The sequence below is a fragment of the Pipra filicauda genome, unplaced genomic scaffold (assembly GCF_003945595.2).
Source record: "Pipra filicauda isolate LSUMZ 115617 unplaced genomic scaffold, ASM394559v2 scaffold28_size6257848_pilon, whole genome shotgun sequence".
Taxonomy (NCBI): Eukaryota; Metazoa; Chordata; class Aves; order Passeriformes; family Pipridae; genus Pipra; species Pipra filicauda.
Window position 1 is genome coordinate 272,292 of NW_024104409.1, and position 20,108 is coordinate 292,399.

At 38.5% G+C, this 20,108-nt stretch overlaps 1 protein-coding gene across 4 annotated transcripts in view; it reads right to left on the reverse strand.

Moving 5' to 3' along the window:
* RNASEH2B (ribonuclease H2 subunit B) overlaps positions 1 to 20,108 on the reverse strand; it is a 42,269-nt gene that overhangs the window by 14,394 nt on the left and 7,767 nt on the right. For 3 of the 4 annotated variants that reach the window (XM_027751137.2, XM_027751132.2, XM_027751135.2), the window contains exons 2-7: positions 15,431 to 15,502; positions 12,436 to 12,543; positions 10,265 to 10,341; positions 8,442 to 8,562; positions 1,957 to 2,021; positions 637 to 742 (exon numbers count right to left, since the gene is read on the reverse strand). In XM_027751137.2, the coding sequence (XP_027606938.2) occupies positions 637 to 742; positions 1,957 to 2,021; positions 8,442 to 8,562; positions 10,265 to 10,341; positions 12,436 to 12,543; positions 15,431 to 15,502 (549 nt within the window). The remainder of the gene's footprint in view (positions 1 to 636; positions 743 to 1,956; positions 2,022 to 8,441; positions 8,563 to 10,264; positions 10,342 to 12,435; positions 12,544 to 15,430; positions 15,503 to 20,108) is intronic. The other variant, XM_027751133.2, reaches the window with a different exon arrangement.

Genomic DNA, 20,108 nt, shown 5'->3' on the forward strand with positions numbered 1-20,108 from the left:
CAAACCAGACTTTTTGGTAACAGGACTGTGAATTTCAGGGCAATTTAATACACATATTATTAAAGTTATGCCCTTAATAATTACACATTTGTGCATTCTATGTATTTGTCACGAAAAGTAATGTTTGGACCAGCAGCTTTTTCTCTGTGACTATGACCTTCTAAGATCTCTTCACCTTTTTGAAGAATTCTGTGAATGCTCATATGCTAATATTCTATGCATCCTAATAAAAATAATATTAAAAAGAAGCATGTTTTAATACAGAGACACTTACTGGGTGGATACTCATACATATTATAAATATGGGTCCAATTGTCTAAGACAGTTTCAGTTCAGCAAAGCACACTTCAGTATATATTTCACCGAGAAAAATGTTTTCTTGTTGACCTCTGGAGAAATTAAGAGAATCTCAGCTGAGACCTACTGTTAATTACAATGTCATCTGATGAAGATACCAAAGAACCTGGAAAAGCCAAGGCAGACAGTTGCAACACATATGGAATTTTCTGTACAAGGAATAAATGTACTGCAAAGGCCAATTTCAATACATTTTAGTTTCTAATCGTGTTTTTTATATCCATTTATGCAACAAAAATGGAATTCATTACAATTTAGTTTTAGGTTTAGTTTTCTTACCTTCTTTAGTATCTGTGATCTGTTTACTGCTGACAAATGTACTTGCAAGTACCCTTTCACCTACTGATATATTGTTGCTTTTAAGTGCTTTCACTGTTTGATTAACCTACAGAAAAGCAAAGAATGAAATGTCTATATCAGTATTGTTATGCACATGTTAACGCAGTGACAAAGCTCTTGTAATTTTGTTTCAAGCATATAAAACACTCAAGTTATGGACTGTGGTGAAATTTAATATACATTTGTAATGACTAGCATATGAGTTCAAAAAAAACCAAAGAAAATAGCATGTCTTTGAACATGTTGCCTTGGCAACACAGCACCAGTTTTGTAGCACCCTAAGATGAACCGAGCTACTCAGATGTAATAGCCATGATTATACAGGTGAGAAATACACCTGCTCAGAAAACAGAAAATGCCTGAGCTCAGCTGGATTGTAGAGGCAGTCCTGGTGGAAATCAAAGATTAAGGACTTTACAGGGCACTGCTATATTGGATGCAACAGAGAGATAACTGTCAGAAGAAGGTATTTTCAACAACAAAAACGGGTACCTGTTGAAATGTATATATGCAGGTAATCATTGCAAAATAGGTATCCTGATGCCTCATCACTGCAGAAAGTAGACCAGATTTTGTGCTTCTATTGACTAATTTAAATGACAAGGTTTTCTTATATCATGTGATGCATACCATCCTTTTCTACAAAGTGGTATCATATAAGAGGCACGTTTGTGTGAATAAAATGAAATTCACCTTTATACCAAAACACAGACCCCATAAAGCTTAGCTTTAACACTATTTTATTTTTGGCATTCTGTACAGACCTCTCGAACAGCATGATTGGATCAGGATAACAGCAACCAAACAAGGACAATTCTAAACAACTCTGCCAAAACTTTGGGAAACACATTTGTAGCACAAAACCAAGGCATTTCTGTCCAGCTGCAAAGCATGGCAGAATTTAAAAGCTGTAACATTCAAAGCCCTCCTCCAGCCCATCTATGTAGGGGACGAAGCAAAGGGCAAGCCCCTAACCTTATGCAAAGCCTACAGCAACAGCTGACAGCTTCTTCTGTCTCCCCACACTCCATGAATCCCTTTCATGGCCAGCCTCATCAAAAACAGAAATGTAACAAGCTTGTAATATCTCTAACACATGATCACATTTCCAAGTGTGACAACTTTACTGCGATGTCTGTCCGTCTTGGACAGGACATGTACCTTGAACTGAGGCACACCACATAGCTCAAATGCAGAAATGGACAAGCTAATAAATAAGCATGTGCATTTTAAACATAAAGCAAAAGAGAAACTCAATACCTTTTTCTTTAACCACTTCAGTGTCTTCTCTTGGCTGTATTTATGGAATTTCTGACTGCCAATCTCTGAAAAAAAACAAGTAAGGGGAAGAAAGTCATGTCTGGTTTGAATTGCATTTCCAATACATTTAAAATCTCTTAAGTTGTAGATACAGCATGAAAGTTAATTTGCGTCTTGGACATGTTTGATATCAGGGTAATAAGTTTCAAAAATATTGGAAACATGGAAAAATAAACAGAATAAGCTGATTTGTATCAGTCTGAACAATTTGAAAATTCTTTAATTAGGACCTAATCCAGCAAAGCACATATTTTATTTATTTATGTGTAATCTTGGGCTGCCTGAATTCACTGAGACTCTTCTCAAGCCCTTGTAGTTTGCCAAACCTTTACTGCCCTATGTCACCAGGTCAGTCATTTTAACTACATAGTTCACAACACAAAATGTTTGTTCCACGACTGCCTTTTATTAAAAAAAAACAAAACACAAACCAAACCAAAACATATTATCTTAAAGCTTTAGTTATTGAATTCCAGCACCTAGTAAGAGGCTGGGACAGTGAGTTTACTACTGAAGACAAACCATTCACCCTTTCGATAAACACTTTTCTATCAGTTCTCTCCTCTCATGTCACAGAGTTCCTGAAACGGAAGTTTTACTTCTATCCCTCCTTTTACATAATTCAATATAATGTCAAAAGAAAATACAGAATTCAAAATAGTGAAACACACTCCTTGTGGGAGAAAGTACATGATTCACTCATGATTTATGGAGCAACACAAATTAACTCAGTGATATAAGAATTTCATAAAGTGCTTCCCCTGTGATAACTAGGGTATAATGAACACTTGCTATTCACATGTGATTAGTTATCTGGAGATATGTGAGTTCACAATGCTGAGGCAAAACAGAGAGAAAATTACAAAAGCTCATGAAAATTTCAGCATAAAAAAAAAATCAGTATTAATTAACAGAAAACTACATTTGGGAAATGGAATGAGATGCCTAATAAGATTTCAAAGGAGATTGTGGAGCCCACTGTGTTTCAGTCTTTTTTCTTAACAGGTATTTCAGTAAATTTTGATCTACTGTATACCACTCCCATAAATACCTACATCTGTTTCATGCCATTTACTGATACAGTGTCATATTCCAACACTGAGTTCATGAATTTCATTCTCCCCTTGCAAACAACAACATATTATTTATGATTTCTTCAGCAGTTCCTTCTTTGGGGTTTATCTTGGCTCTTTCAAATTGCATACAAGTAGTGAACTATTGTGTGCTCTTTCTGTATGCATGGTAGGGGGTATGGAGAGGTTGAGGAAAGCTGTTTACAAGGTAAAGTTTAAATCTGTCTCAACAACCGCAGAATAGTAAAATGCAGAAACTCTTCACAGCAAAAATGAAAAAAACAGTAATATACGCTGTGCTTAATGATAAGTTGCAGGTAAAGTAATCAGCTGTGACACTGCTGACTGCAGCCTTTAGGACTTAGAAGTTTTTAAATGGCTCTGAAAGACAACAAGCAGAAAACGGAGAAACACTCTGGAAACTTGAACCAAGTATCCAGCCTTTGCTTCTCAAAGGGCTAACGTGGTTTGGGTTAAAGTACAGTGACTATGATTCGTGGATTCCTCTCATATCAAAGTTTGAGGAAGGGACATCCTCCGGGCACCATCCCCCAACCCATGCTGAAAAGTAATTCTAGTCTGGATTCCCTGGCAAACTCCCCCACAACAGCATGATTCAGAGTGACTCAGTTAGGGAAAGGAAACGCAGAACTGTGAAGCCATTTTCATTAAAACATGTGAAAAATAATTACACTGAACCCTTCAGAGATCACTTTGTTTGAAAATATTTTGTGTGCCTGACAGTTTTGACTATTAAACTCTAGAAACTGACAATATTTGAGACCTCTGAAGAATTAAAGTGAGTTATGAAAGTCACAAACCGTTGACAAAAGGATTCAATATTGGAACATGGATTTAACATGTGATGCACACTTGATATTGGTGAGAGTTAGCGACTCTGTTTGATAATATGAGTATATATTGGAAAGCCTTTTGTTCCCTAATGTGTCTGGTGCCTATAAAACTGGTCTGAGACATCTGGAAAGATTGGGTCTGAGAAATACAGATGGAATATAAGTGGTTCTACAATTAAATAATATGTTCAGCGATCGGGTAATCGCTATGTAGACTTGGAAGTTTCCCTGATGTATTGTTGAGCAAACTGCCTAAAGCACATTTTAACATCCATTTTCTCAGTGTTTTCCATAACTCTGAAACTCATATGGCCCCTTTTTTCCTACCTTCTGGGAATACAAGCTTGGCAATATCATTTAGTTATTCTAATCAGGTAAGTTTTCTTGGCTCTTCATGTTAATCACATCAGACAAGATTACAGTGCAGCTTTTGCCTTGTAAAATGAAACAAAGAGTAACACTCAAGAACTGGAATTCATAACCCTTTCTTAAACCTCTATTGTACTTCCTATCCAATGCAAACAACCTGCCTCACCTAGACTTAGTGAGCTGCAAAATACCTTTTCCCCAACTACCAAAGCAGGTAACTCAGAATTTAATTCAGCTAAATGAATTTTCAGTGCCCTTCAACACCGAGGCCAGGGAAGGTGGATTTTCTGCTAATTCAGTAAGTGTAAACTGTGAGCGCTCTGGGATAAGAATTTGTTAGACAGATGTTAAATGTCTTATGATTAAATTAAGAGTGAAATAATTATGTTGTTAGGTTCTGTCGAGCTGCAGAAGCCTCAACACAACAAATACATCTTGCCCTAACTCCTTAAACAAGAACGGCTACAAAGTGGACAAGTCTTAAGAGCTAGAAAAGAGTACCTTAAGCCATAATACTGGTATTTTTTACAGGCAATAAAAGACATGAGAATATGAAACACATAGAAGTGGATTAAACAGAAGGGTGATCTGTGCATGACAGGTAAGCGAGCGCCAATGGGTTTGTTGCCTAACAGTACTCCTGGTGTTCTAAAAAAGAAAAGTCCTAAGAACAAACCTCACTGTTACTTTGAACCCAATGCAAACCCGAACAAATGAAAAAGCATGGACAGGCAGGTACATGCAGAGGAACATCCCAAACCATCACATAAAGCTGATGTGTGCATGTTTTTATGACAAAAACAATTTTTACCTTACATTTCAAAACAAAGCCCAAGAAGTGAACATAGCTTCTTTAACAGCTAATATCATTTGCTTGCAAAACAACACAAATGCGTAAGTGTACAGAATACATTACTGAAAATGAAAAAACCCAAGCAGTAAAGCATCTCCACTACTGTCTAACAAAATACAGTTTATCAGAGGATGCTCTGATGGATAACAGTTGCAAATACAGTATCAGAATAGATACAAAAGTTAGATAAAGATTTAAGATCTTGTTTATAGCAAATACTTGTTTTGTTTCATTTTTATTTTGCCTTCAAGAAGAGAACATAAATACTGCCCAAAGGCTGTGCTGTTGTTTGGAGTAAGTGCCCCTTCAGAAAAATAATCCAGACCTTGTCCTACATTCCTATGCAGGCTTAGGTTTGACAACCAAGAAGATCTGGCACCATTTTTCACCTTCTCAGACGAGTGACCAATCTGATCTCCTTCTATGACAAAGTGACCCACTTAGTGGATGAGAAAAAGTCTGTGGATGTTGTCTACCTGGACTTTAGTAAAGCATTTGACACTGTCTCCCACAGCATTATTCTGAAGTAGCTGGCAGCGCCTAGCTTGGACAGGTGTATTCTTTGCTGGATAAAAACCTGTCTGGATGGTCAGGCCCAGAGAGTGGTAGAGAGAATGGTGCCACATCCAGCTGGCAGCCAGTCACTAGCGGGATTCCCTGGGGCTCTGAACGGGGGCCAGTTCTGTTTAATATCTTTACTAATGACCTGGATGAGGGGATCGAGTGCACTTTCAGTCAGTTCACAGAAGACACCAAGTTGGGCAAGAATGTTGATCTGCTTGAGGGTAGGAAAGCTCTGCAGTGGCATTTCGACAGGACAGATTGATGGATGGGCTGAGAACAACTCCATGAGTTTCAATAAGATAAAGTGCCACGTCCTGCACTTGGGTCACAACAACCCCATGCAGCGCTACAGGTTGGGGGAAGAGTGAGATCTGCTCAGCAGAAAGGCATTGGGGCTGCTGTTTGACAGCCGGCTGGATATGAATCAGCAGTGTGCCCAGGTGGCCAAGGCCAATGCAATTGTAGCCTGTATCAGAAATTGTGTGGCAAGTAGGACCAGGGCAGTGATTCTCTCTCTGTACTTGGCACTGGTGAGGCCACACCTTCAATCCTGTGCTCAGTTTTGGGCCCTTCACTTCAAAAAGGACACTGAGGTGCTGGAGTGAGTCCAGAGAAGGGCAATGGAGCTGGTGAAGGGTCTGGAGCACAAGTCTTATGAGAAGCAGCTGAGGGAACTGGGGTTGTTTAGTCTGGAGAAAAGGAGGCTCAGTGGGGACCTCTACAACTACCTGAGAGGAGTTTGTAGTGGGGTGGGGGTTGGTCTCTTCTGCCATGTCTCAAGTGAAAGACAAGAGGAAATGGCCTTTAGTTGCGCCAAGCAAGTTTCAGATTAGGTATTACAAAAAATTTTTTTCACCGAAAGAGTGGTCAGGCATTGGAAGAAGTTGCCCAGGGCAGCAGTGGAGTCACCATCTCTGAAAATGTTCAAGAGGTGTCTGGATGTGGCACCTGGGGATACGGTTTAGGGGTTATAGGGATAATGGTTGGGCTGGCATTTGAACTTGATGATTTTGAAGGTCTCTTCCAACCTTGATGATTCTGTGATTCTGTGCACAGAAGTTTAATAGTTCTTCTCTCACCCCTAGCTATTTAGCCAGTGTTAGACAAGTTGTAGGGCACAGCAACTGCTTAAAAGATTAAAAATACTTTTTACTACAAGTATTTCTCACTTCATGGGAACGTGAAAGGGGTTTTGCAGTTCAGATCCACCTGTCTTCAAGACGCTTTCTCATAAGTCAGAAATCACAAAGAAAAAGATTCTTTGGTCTCAATGATACCAATTGTAACTAAATGTCTTCTGAAGGTTCTTTCAGAAATCTAATATTATTCCATAATTAAGTGCTTATAGAAGCACATAATTCCACCTAACCCAGTCCCAGTAAGTAGTAACAACAAGTAACAACAGCCTTGCTGCCCAGATTTTCTGCTCTGTTGTTACAGTGATCATTTTAAATGGAAACATATCCCACCCTAAAGCTCAAATGCAATTGTCCTACATTGCTGCACAGACACCATATCATACTGGAAATACTTAAACTTGTGCATCCAAATTTTTCAGGAAAACTCACAGTTTCTGCACCCCCCTCACACTTTAATGTTCTAGACAGGTAGGAAGAGGTTTGGTCTTTTACTTAGCTGGCTTTTTATTTTCCAGTCACCTTTCCATAGCCACTACCCTACTACCTAAATACTTCTTCCTATATATTATCAATAACAATGGTTGGTTTGCTTCATGAAGGTAAATTTCTAATGTTTCTAGCTTTTAATCTGTGCATCCTTAGAGGAGCTCTGCATCTTAGAGGGTCAGACAGCTTAGCTGTTTTGCACTTGGTGGCAGATTCCTGTGCCTTCTCCTGTAGGTCTCTATCTCATGTAGGTATATCTCCATTCCCTATCAGGAAGTTAGCAAGCATAAGGAAAGTGCTCTTTAAAGGACTAAATATAAAAACCTGAAGTCTTGCATCCTTTGCAGGTCTGCAAACCTGCAAAAATTACGTAATGCTCCTTCCCCTTCCCTAGAAAGCATAGGTTGTCCTCAAATAAAATAAAAGCACCCATGCCAAAGGGAATTCTGAGCATATGTTGAGGAAACTACATACAGAATCGATACTTCGCTAACTTTTTCCCTTTAGGTTTTCTCTCTCATACACTCATGCATCCCAATCAACTTTTCTACTTTAAAACAATTAAGTCTTTGAGCTCAAACCTACAACACAAAATTATGCAAAGCTAGAAAAGCTGTGTTTTCCTTTCTCCACAGTATATTCGCTCTTCTCCACCTTTTTCCTACTTCTTGTTTCAATCCTTTGCAAGAAAGGGTAAAAAAAAGTTAAATGGACAACGGATAACTTCTCCTATGCTGGACCATCCTACACTAAATAAAGAATTTAGAGAGATGCAAAGTTCTTAGCCAAAGTCAAAGAAAGTTCACAACATATGCAATAATGTCTGATCAGTTTATCATTTTTATGACACCGAGAAACAAGACTGCAAAAGCATTTTCCAGTTACAGCAGATAATCTGAGATCCACACATTACTATTCACAATACTGCAATGACAACTTCTAAGTCTTGGCTTCTGTTTTTAAAGCACAGCTTCATCCAGCACCTTGGGTGTTTGGTAAAGCAAAAACCAGTTTTTAAATCTATCTTGTAATTAAATAACTCTAACAAAACCAGTCTTTTTTTTTTGCCACCCCCCCTTTTTTTCACCTTTTTCTTCTGTTATATGCTGTATGTACTGTTCAACATTTGCACACTTCAGCAGTAATGGGCAGCTAGGGTATTCTGGATCTAGCACAACTTGATCAAGTGGTTGGAACTTTCCTTGCTGCTGAAAATACATCAAAGGGATTACAAAAGCATTATTATAATGTTAAGACATATATACAAGCTACACATATATAGAAATACATATGCATGCAATGGCCACAGTTTTAAAATAAAGGATTTAAAGAAGATCGTATTTTGAATGGTAACACATGACACATTCAGAAACTGATTACAAAGAGAGCTATAAATATTTAGTTTAAACCAGTAAATACCTGCAAAATGCTGAACTCTTCAAACTGGATTTAAAAGACCAAATTTAAAACAACATGGGGAGAAACTAATGTGAAGTACAGTGGGATTTTTTGGAAGATGACATAAGACACAGTAGTCAGTGTGTGCCAATAGTGTTTTAGACCAAAACCTGTTGGATTAAACCCAGTGTCATAACTTCCATTGAAATTTTGCTTTTCCTTCCATAAAGATAAATCTCAAAGGAGCAGGGTAGCTTCTGGAACACAGTATTAACCTTTCACCTCTGCAAAGTCAATTCCAGTTTGGCCAGAGTAGGGATATAAAGTGATTTTGGCACAACTTAAATAGCCCCACACATGACAGAACCATCAAACAAATCTTGCCATTGCCAAGCAATGTATAATCATTCAGCATGGTTTGGCACAACTGGCAGCCTCCCCTTTGGAAAGATCTTTTAGCGCATCAGTACAAAGACTGTGAGCATCTCATCCTTAGAGAGTGCATGGTCTCAGGAGCCAAGGCTGAAGTCATTATACTGCTCAGCATGAAAAAAACCCACTTGGGTACATTGCTTTCATTATTAATTAATTCTCTTGCTAGACAGTCAGAGGCTTAAGAAAAGTAACCAACTATTGTCAAATCACAATAAAACCAAGTAAAAAATCCCAAACAAACACACAAAAAGCAAACCCAGAAAGTATTTAAGAGGTTTTTTTCTCCTTAAAAAGGAAAAGGTGAAATAACAGTGGCAAAAAGAAGGTTATGAGACATAGGAATAAAGCTGCAATAAACTCTTTCCTATAGACAACAAACAAAGAAGGATCAACATTTCCATTTTATTTTGTGCCCTTTTTTCCACAGGCAGTTTAGATCAGTAAGTTCACCTATGCCTTTTGATATATTTTAGAAACTTAAGTGAGGTTTTGCCACACCCATGATAAACCAGTGAAGCCATTTATTAGTTGCCCAACTTTTGGATACTTGATCATCCCACTACTGTTCTATGATATAACATCTCTACAAATATTGCTTCTAAAAAGGCAATGTTTCCTTTCAAGTTCAAACTTCAAAGAGAAACGGTCTTCCTTCCTCCTCTGTAGCATCTAAATTTTTCTTTCATTTTACCTTCTTTCCCAGAATGACCAATCTACTGATGCCTCAGAAAGGGTACTAGTTTGTTTTACTCTGATGACATCTCATAATTTTAAATTCAATAGTGCTAGGACAGGCTCTCACAAAAGGACAATAGAGAGTCTCTGCTTCTCTTAAAAAAGGAGGTGATCAGAGCTTGTCGAGATTGCAAGCTGACTCTTGGAACATAATTTACTGACCAAAAAACTTGATGCAAACAAAAATACTTCTAGTTATTAAGATAACTCTGCTTTAAATGCAAATTAAATTTCCATTATTATGGAAGCCACTCTGCAAAATTAACATAACTTCTGCAGAAATGAAGTCAGAAATGATGTTTTCTCTTGAGAATTCCAGTCAAAAAAATAAAGCAGGCTTACCTCCTTGTCTGCCTTTATGAGGTAGTAAAGTATCAGAAATAAGGGGTCCATTGGTGTAACAAACAGCAAGCGCCCATCTAGGTGACAAACATGTAAAAGTAAGCTTAGTACCAAGGGGCCCAATATATTGATCTTTTCAGGTTTTAGGATGTTTTTTATGAGTGTTAAGAGAATTTTTTTTCAGTAAGTATCTCAATATTTCAATAAAATGGACAGGAAAATTCTATTTGTAATTTTATATTAAAAATACAGAGACAGCTCAATTCTCAACCCCGACAAACCAAAGCGCAAGCTCCACTTCAGGTCTTCTGGCTTCATGTACTCTGAGTTTGGCCGCCTTCTGAACTATATTAAAAACAGCAAAATTGAAACTGCCCTCTATTGGCAGATTTGGGGGTAACAGAAACTTGGTTTGGGATACCGGACAGATTCAACATACTCCACCTCAAACACTAGGCAAGACAACGCTGTGCTGGCAGAAGAGATAAACAGGACAATAAAGAATTTCAAGAGCTAGTTAAGCTAGAGCTGTCTCATCTGTAAGGGAAGAATCTGCATGCAGTCTCCTAATAGAACAAAATAAACTTAAAGAGATCAGAAAACATGGCTCAGTATGTTGCATTCAAAGTTACACACAAAGGAAGAACTTGGTCTCCCACTGAAGCAGACACCTCTGCCCATCTGGAGTTCATTGCAGGACAATGGCTTAGTCAGGCTTTTTGTGTAATTGCAGATCATTGGAAACAATGGAACATCAAGGAAATTCACTAATGAGACTCAATAATTGATGACAATTTGACATTAACTAATGAACCAAAAGTAAATAAATGTAATCTTTTTGTTTTAAATCATATGATTAAGATAATTAAAGAAAAGGAAATCCTACTATGATGGCCCTAAAAATAACGAAAGATCATGTGGGAAGAACATGGTTTGGACAAAGCTGATCTCCAATCCAACATCTGTATTACTAACATGATGTGCTGTGTGAGGCAAAGCAAGTATCAGGACTATTTACAAACATGAAAGCTTTGATAATAAAACTGGAAGGGAAAAAAACCCATTAGCCACTTTCTCAAAGCTTCCATTTAAATGTTTTCCACTGAACCTCCAGAAAGAGCTATTTTTGTTTGTTCTAAAATGCTCAAACTCACTAGAAATGTATAAAGATTTCTACCCTTCTCTGCAGATAACAAGATGATTTGCTTTAACTGCAAAGACACAGCTTTTTCATGTTAGATTCAGATTGGTCAGGCAGGACCTGCCCCTCCTAAACCCATGTTGACTGGGTCTGATCCCCTGTCCTGACCGTTTCAGAGATGCAGCAGCTCTAACATTCAGGAACAATTTTTCCCCTCTTATCTTTTAAAGAAAACTGAGGCCATGATTCCTTAAAGCAACTCTTTCCCAAGGGCCAAAATAAAGTTTAGAAAGGGAGAGGGAGAAAACAATGTGGACATAATTGGGAGTAGGGAGCAGACCTGGTCTGCTGGCTCACCTCCAAGATGGAGCAAGGAAAAGCTCACAGACATACTACTTGCATTGCTTTATGTGCCCGCAGAGGATGTTTAAAAGTTAGCACACACTTTGGGATATTACCATTAAAGAAGGCATATGTCTGGTGTGGTTGCTTTTATTTATTACTATAAATGGTCTTTTTTCTAATTAAAAGGAACAAAATAAATATACCTTACTCTCCTGAATTAATACTCATTGGTCTGTGGACATGTTGGCAGAGGAACACTACTACAGTGACATCCTTACCGAAAAATGATTGTGAAAGTTGTCAAAAGTCATTAGGTAAGTTTCCTTCTCTTTTTCAGAAAGGTGTGTAGGATCAGAGAATGTTCAGGATGGTAAAGAAAAGCTCACTTCAGACAAAACACTGAAACAGCAACTTCAGACAGCAGGCCTATCCTGAGATCCCAGCACCCACACAGGGGACTACAGAGGTAACTAAAAGAAAGCAAGACCATACATTCCAACGCTTGGACAAAGCCCCCAGACCTGGTTAAATCCATATGGCAAATGAGTCTGTCAGAAGGTGGGGATATGATGTAGTATGCCTCAAACAACTCGGAAAAACACCTGTAAATTTACTAGAAGAGAGAGGGAAGGTCTATGTACAAACATTAGTTAAAGTTGGGGGAAGGATACATTATGCAACTCACCTTGTTGAACAGTCTGACCTATAAACCAGGAACGACGCTCCTCTTGAAAAGCTTTTACTTCAAACAGCTGCTGAGCACCACTATTGAATAAGTAAAGGGTTGCTTCCCCTGTTGAAAAGAAATCTGGTTTGTGTTTGTAAGCTTTCATAAAAATCAAAAGAATACCCAATATGTCTGAAGAATGTGCCTTATATACATAGAGACACACAAACATACACACATTCTACATAAATTCTCTACAAAGAAAGCTCAGACAAAAAACACTATTATATACAGATGTTCATTTACCAGCTCTATAAACGAAATTGAATTTGAATCAATAAATAAGATGTGTGAATAGTTCATCTTACAACACAAAGCCTTTGATCCAAACCCAAATCAAAATCACTCAAGAAATCAGCTTTTTTCTGTATTGAAGGGGGAAGGTGGAAAACAAGAAAATTGCCTCTCCTTCCATTATATCTGTCTTCAAGATATCAGACTCTGGGTTAGGGGAACAAAAGTGGGGGGTTTTGTGCATCAAAATGAATTGCGATGACTCAGTATGGGTAGACATATCAAGTGAATAAGGAAGCTAGAAGAAGTTGCTTTGAAGGGCTCATCAGAATCTTGATAGCTTGGAAAGGAAAAGGTAAGCTTTATTTTAAGTCATCCCATAGGGCAGATCTGCCGTTTCACATTAGTTTTGGGTTACTATGAAAAAGCGACAGCTACGAAGCAAAAAGGATTGGCATTTACCTTATCTAAAGTGGGAAAATGCCAGAACTGAAATGTGGGCCACTGAAACGTGGTCAGCGAGTCCATTGGCTGGACTGGTCCTGTCTTGTTTATCAATCCATCTTCAAGAAACAAGAGCAACTGCAACATGGCTGTTCTGCCCAAAACACATAAACTGCAAAGCTGCACTGACTTGCAGATTATGGGCTGGCTCAGAAAAGACTCAGTGTAAGCCCTCTAAGCTGACATCAGCACTGCTCTTCTCAGTCTGCAGACATCCCCAGGTGTGCAGGGAGGTCAGCTAAAATGGGCAGACACATCACTTCCCAAAAATTACTGATAATGCATTTTTCCCCCCTTTATCCAAAAGGCTGACCAAATGTTTAACCTCACTTAAGGATATAATTTCAGTTCTCCGATAATTTCTCTTTTGTGGAGGGGAGGAAAGAGGCAAAGAGTAGATATAAGGCGGAGCAGAGGTTTCAATCATTACCATGTGCTCTCTCAACAAGGGTCTACACCACAGTTTGATCAACATCAGACATCACACTACTCACAAAAGTGCTGACTGAACAACTTAAGACTCCTTCCAGTAAGTGTGCTAGCCAAATCCAGTGGTGAGCTACACGATCTTGGGAAAGGGACCCTTCTTACTGCCTAACTGCAGCTCCTTATTTTATGTCTTTATGTTAAAAGGATAGTCACCACACATTCCCAACAGTATTGTTAGACAGAAACTCTAAGGGATGGAGAGAAAACCGAGGCAGCTTTGTTCACACCTTTACAAACGTGTCCTGTGGTACTTCTGAAATGCTGCCTGAATCCTAGTTTATAGTCTTTGTAAGGGATAGAAATTTTGTCTTTTTTACCTGTCTATATATAGGACCAAGCATACTTTTATTTAATAAAGCGGTTAGCATGAATTCTATAATGTGCTCAGTCCTTCAGTGCATATTTATGCAATATCTGGCATCAACAATTCATCTGTTAGACCCAAACATAAGGAAAATACATTAATAGTATGTTCTCAGTCCTTCCATTTTCAGACCCTATATTTATAATAGGCTACATAACCGAAAGTTTACGCAGGTCTATAAATAAACTCCTGTAAATTCTAAAGGAACACACCCAGGCAATCATCGCACTTTAGGTTTTCCCCAGAAAACTTTTCCAAGATCTCTGATTCTACAAGGTAAACAGATATCTTCTTACACAGAGGAAAACAAATTAACATCTACACTTTTAAAAACATTAACAAATTATAAAGCCAATATGATACAGCAGGAAATAATAACACAGGACGAAAATAAATGTGGCTTTATGTTTCCACTGTAAATCTGAGCAATTGAAAAACAGGTAAGATGATGAGTGATTTCACATTCTGCATTATTATTTTTAATTATTTTCCCCTTTCAAGAACTAGTTACTACATTGACATTAAAATGTATCTGAAGACTTTAGTTACACACCTATACGCATGTAAATACATCCAAATACAAGCACTGAATTTCAAAAAAACTCCAAAACTTAAATCTACAGAAAACAAACGAGCTTAAGCAAAGAAAAAAAACCCAGCATGAAACATGTTTTTCAAACAAAATATGTTAACCCTAACAAAGGTTTACTGCAAGTTTCTGTTGCAGTACCTCATATTCCAAATATTAATTACTCACATAGTAATAAAAAACCTTTGACAAAAAGAACAATCTGACCAGAAGAAAGTAACTGTGGAATGGTGGTGTCACTGTATTGCCTGCATGTGTTGGTCTTCCCAATGTATTTTGAATTCAAAGTGCCTCATCCTCAATTAAGGAGAAAACAGACATCATGACTTGGACCAGGTAAAGAAAATTAGATTTAAAAACGAACAGACTCAAAAAGCTTGGTAAGTATAACTGTATCACTTCTTCCAACTCTATTTATTTTATAGCCTAAGATGAATGCTATCAAGCCTAAATTGGGATTGAAAAAAGTGCCCAGATTCAACACCCAACACTGTAAACTCCCCAAAACTAATGCACTTAAAAACAGAACTTAAAATACACACCTTTTTTGTGCTGCCAATATTCCTAATGAATAAACAGTTCAACCAATTAAAATTATAAAAGAAATCCTAAATGTTTGCATAGCATTAACTATCTGGCATCACCAGCAGTATCTTTGGCACATAAGACTTGTCTGATCATCGTTATTTCAGCTTTTTAAAATATGAATCTTTCGGTGGTGGAGCAAATCAACCAGAATATTAACTCGCTCATGTCACAATTCCAGAACTTGCCTGTGCTTGGATTGCGCAGCTTTGTAAACACGGGTTCACTGTCAGATGTCTTAGGGGGGTCAATAGCAGCCTCTGTAGGGGGAGAGGAAAAAGTTGTGAACTTGTAAATTGTGAAGTATTTCACATCTGCTTCTCCAAGACATTCAGAATGAATGGGATTGACACTTTTTGGAAACTCACATCTGCCTAAAACTTACATGCCTGAGCCCAAATCCATCCTACTTGATCAACACACCTAAATTATGATTCCAGACTTCCTGGCACTCTCTATCTGTCACAGGAAAGATATGCACCTGGGGATGATTTAGATTTTGAAAACCACTTCCCCCAAGAGAGCCTTCAGGCAAGAGAGCTCCTAAGTCTGACATCCCAGTTAAGTGAGATGAACTGATATGCTGCCCTGATTAGTCACAAAGAGAATGCTTTGGTAAGTTAGGCCAAGCACAATGTGAACATTAAAAAAGTGCAAAAGGTAAAATACTTATGGGAAGAAATGGTGATCCTTTAAAACTTTCAGGAAGTCAGATTATGCAGGAATTGTCTGACTAGTTGTTACTTCTGCAAAAAGCAGGCGCACTTGTTTATCTGTTACATATAAACTTGAAAAATAAAGAGTGCATTTAACTCCCTGCATGTGAAAAAAAGCTGAGAATACACCACCTCTGGCTTTTGCCTTGGACAGTTGTTCTCTTTTCTGTGTCTGAGCAAGAAGAAGACATAAAGCAGAACCCCGAAAGCATAATTTCTCTGTGAAACTGAAAAAAAAGGAAACGGCTACCACAAGGACTCTGGTTCAAGTATGAAACAACAACTATATGGATCTCCAGTTAATTATATTCTATCCAAGTTCTCTTTGTAGGGAAAAGCTAACTTATATTTATGAAAGCAACTTCCCACATCTCAGTGAAGAGCACCATGACAGCATCATCCTTCTTAGCTTGAACACTGCCAGTTCGTCCCAATTTCTTTCATACAGGCATTCATCAGAGCAAGGAAAATTACTAAAACACTTCACATACATAATCAGTATCCAGAACCCAGAGAATGGACTGACAGGGATCAGGCTGAGGTTTGTGTTATGGTGCTGCTGGGGAAAGTGGGGAGGAGCAGTAGAGGCAGGCTGAATGGCTGTTCAAAGGAAGAGAACTGCCACGTTGTCCTTCCCGTTTCAGCAACATCCAGCAGGTTTGTGGAGAGGGAGCTAGTACAGTTATGTTCTGTGGCAAACAGGGAAGTAGGAACAGTACAACCAAAAGTAACTATCCTCCACTCTGGCTGAAAGCCCCAACACACCTGAAAAGGGCAAGTGCACTTCTCACAGGTGCCTCAGTGGCAAAAAAAGCCCCAAATAACTCTCATCCTTCACATCCACTCCTGGTTATTCAGTTGTGTCACAAACAGAAGTTGCCCAGATAAAGACATAAGCAGGACACAAAAAGCAGCTGCATTTAGTGATTAAAGTGTTGGAGGATAACAGTTCTCAGAGTGGTTCAGAGAATTTAGAGTCATTTTGTTTGCCTCAATTTTTATCTAAGTCTTCAGGTGGCTTGAAAAAGTGCTTCAAAAAGTTTCAATGTAAGTTGAGGGATTTTAATGGAAAAAGTCCGTATTTGCTAACCAGACTTGCTTCATACGCTGATACATAAACACACGGTTGTCAAGCTACATTTGCCCTGGCAAAGGCGAACTTCAAATTTCTAGAACTGTGTATATTTCAATTCTTGACCGCAGTTTAACATTAGTGTATTTTTTGTTACTTTTGAAAACACTGAAGTGATTAATGATAGTGAAAGAAACACACTGCATGTGTTTACTTTGATGTGTTTCACATGAACATGTTAAAATATACACACTAAACGCGAGTTTCAAAATTTAAAACAAAAAGCAAAACAAAAAAACCCCAAAGGAACTTTCAGCGCTCACTTGCTCTGCTTTCTTCATGCAGATTTATGAACACTGGGAATGAGTCCAGCTGAGCCCTAAGCTGCATCTTGTATAATGTGAACAATTAAGTCGACAATCCTTCCTCATTTGCTGTTTTTTACGAAGCTCACATCTTTATTCTGTTGAGATGTTTGCTTTCTAACCTTCTAGTACCACACTGAATTTATCTATCTCTGCTAAGCCTGGGAGACACCTGTAGGTAGGGAACGCTCAGTGGAACAAACCCAAGGGATACTGTGTCCCTTCTCTTCCTCATCAATCCTCTGCCTTCCCAACCCAGACAACAGCCCTCCATCATCCAGGCCTTCCCCATGCTATCCCAGGCTCAGCACCATCTGCTCTGCCTGGCCCTGCAGCTGCCTGGGCTCAATCAGAAGCTCTTCCCCACGTGAAGAGCAGCACAGCTCTGCCCGTTTGGTTCTTTGGTCCTCCCCAAGCTCCAAGGGGTTCACCACTGCCCAGAGGACAGCAGGGAACAAACCCTAATAAAGAGTCCGAGTTGCAGGCTTCAGTCTCAGTATCTCATGCTGATAGGATCAGAGTATATTCTCCACACAGCTGCCACAGAGCATGGTACACCTGAAGGGACATGCACACAGGAAGAAGGGAAGGACTGGTCAAACTGCAAAAGCGGTTTCTGTGAGTTTCTTTAACCTTTGGTTTCCTCAAAATGTAGACAATATCCCACTCCATTTCCAGGGGCATCTGAAGTATATTTTTGTTCTAGATTGGCTTTACTATATGTCAAGTTGGCAGATTAAAAAAGAAGCAATTGGGAGAATGCCTGCTTGGAAAACTGAATGCAATATTAACATGGCCTTAAGGGCAAAGAAGGCCCCATTTATCTGAATTTAAACACTTCATGACTAGAAAAATGCTGAGTAAAGGATTTTTGACATTAGATGTCTAAATCTAACTTGTGTGTGTTCTGGCCTTCAGCCAGGAAAGGTAACTGGACTTCTTTAATGCCATTACATTTATCAGTCCTTGTATTTCAGCAAGGATCTCTTATATCTAATAAATACAGACTTCTTAAAAAGCAGTACTGTAGCCATTTTCTAGCAAAACTAAGAGTTAAGATAGGTCTTTTTTTTTTTTTTTCTTTTTCAGTTTTAAGGTTCATGTCCAGATAAGAAATTATCATACAGAAAATAAGCAGACAAAAGGGACATTACAGGAAGACCTTTTTTGTTAAATCCTAAAGGAAAACATTAGATGATTGCCACTATGCTTATTACAACAGTTCCCATAGCTCAGCCCTGAGAAACACGTTCATCTACAAGAATAACTAGGGAGAAAGGTAAGATCTTTCAGATTGAATAGTAAACTCTTTACCAACAGTCCTGAAACTTAGAGCTGCAGGTGACACAGTCAGTACAGGTCAGCTTACTAATATGTGCCAGTACAGCACACTTTTCTTCTAGGACAACATACACTACAACGATATAAAAAACCAATAGAAGGATACAGAGGGGTTCAATTAATCCTGTCTCAAGGAGGCATCTCAATCAGCAAATCACTCTTTAAATTGCCTGGGAAGACACATGACAGACACTTCCAGGAGGCAGCTGAACCCCACTAAAGCCTAATTCTATCTATATCATCCCCTGCAAGTGTATGCCTCTGCTACACGGAGCTTATAGACACCTCCAGCAATGCAATATGAATCCAGTTCCACTACAGCTATACCAGAGAAGGGAGTTCTGAGGTAAGCACAATTAAATTCCAATACTGGGCCAGTAAGTATGTCTACTTTGCTGAAGTTACAGTCTACTGTTCATTCACAATTAACCAGATCATTCCAAGTCCATCTAAAAATGTGGGTGATGTACCTATCGGTTTGGAGTCTACAGACAGATCCTAAGAGTCCTGAAGCTGAGCTGAAGAGACTGTAGAAGCTTAAATGAAGCTTTCCATTAGAAAAAAGGAGAAAAGCCTATTGTATTTCATGGAGGTCAGACATACAACCAGGCAAATTCTATAAAATATATAAACAGAACAAAGTGAAAATGAACCAGCTGGCAAAGGATTTCTGGCAATAATCTCTTCCACAATGGAGAGATATGAGGCACTAATGAATCTGGCCATTAAAACCAAAAAAGTGTTAGCTGGTACAGCAACATGAGTAAACTGAAAAGCAACATAAAACTCCCACTAACGTCTATGAAACTGTTATGGATGATGCAAAGCCTATTCATCTTTTAAAAAAAAAAATACTATATATAACAAACTAATATCAAGTTATATGGAATTCCCATGCAAAAAGCTGCCAGCCAAGCAAGCAAAAAGGCTGTAAATATCTGTCAATTGCGTAAGAGGAAAAAACCCCCTGAGAGCACAAATTTCCCAACCACCATCACCCCGCAAAAAAAGAGGATTATTTAAGTCTGGAAATATAAAGTTAAGATTTCATTTAAAAACAGATATTAAACCATACGTCACCTACACCAGTCTTTTCCATTCCCTTCTTAACTTCTAACTATGCATGAAAGGTGTGTCAGATGGAGACGTTATGATGGAGCCCATTAAACACACATTTTATGGAAGACTTTAGACTATGTAGCCTAAGGGTACAGATAGGTTAAAGCTAATAAACATTTTATTTGCGCTCTTTTTAGAATCTCAACCCTGAAGTAAGTGGCTTTAATTCAGTGCCCGTGTGCTTTGTCATGCAGCATGCTCTGAAAAAAGCCCAGTGAAAATTAATTAATAAATCCAGTACTTTGTATCACTC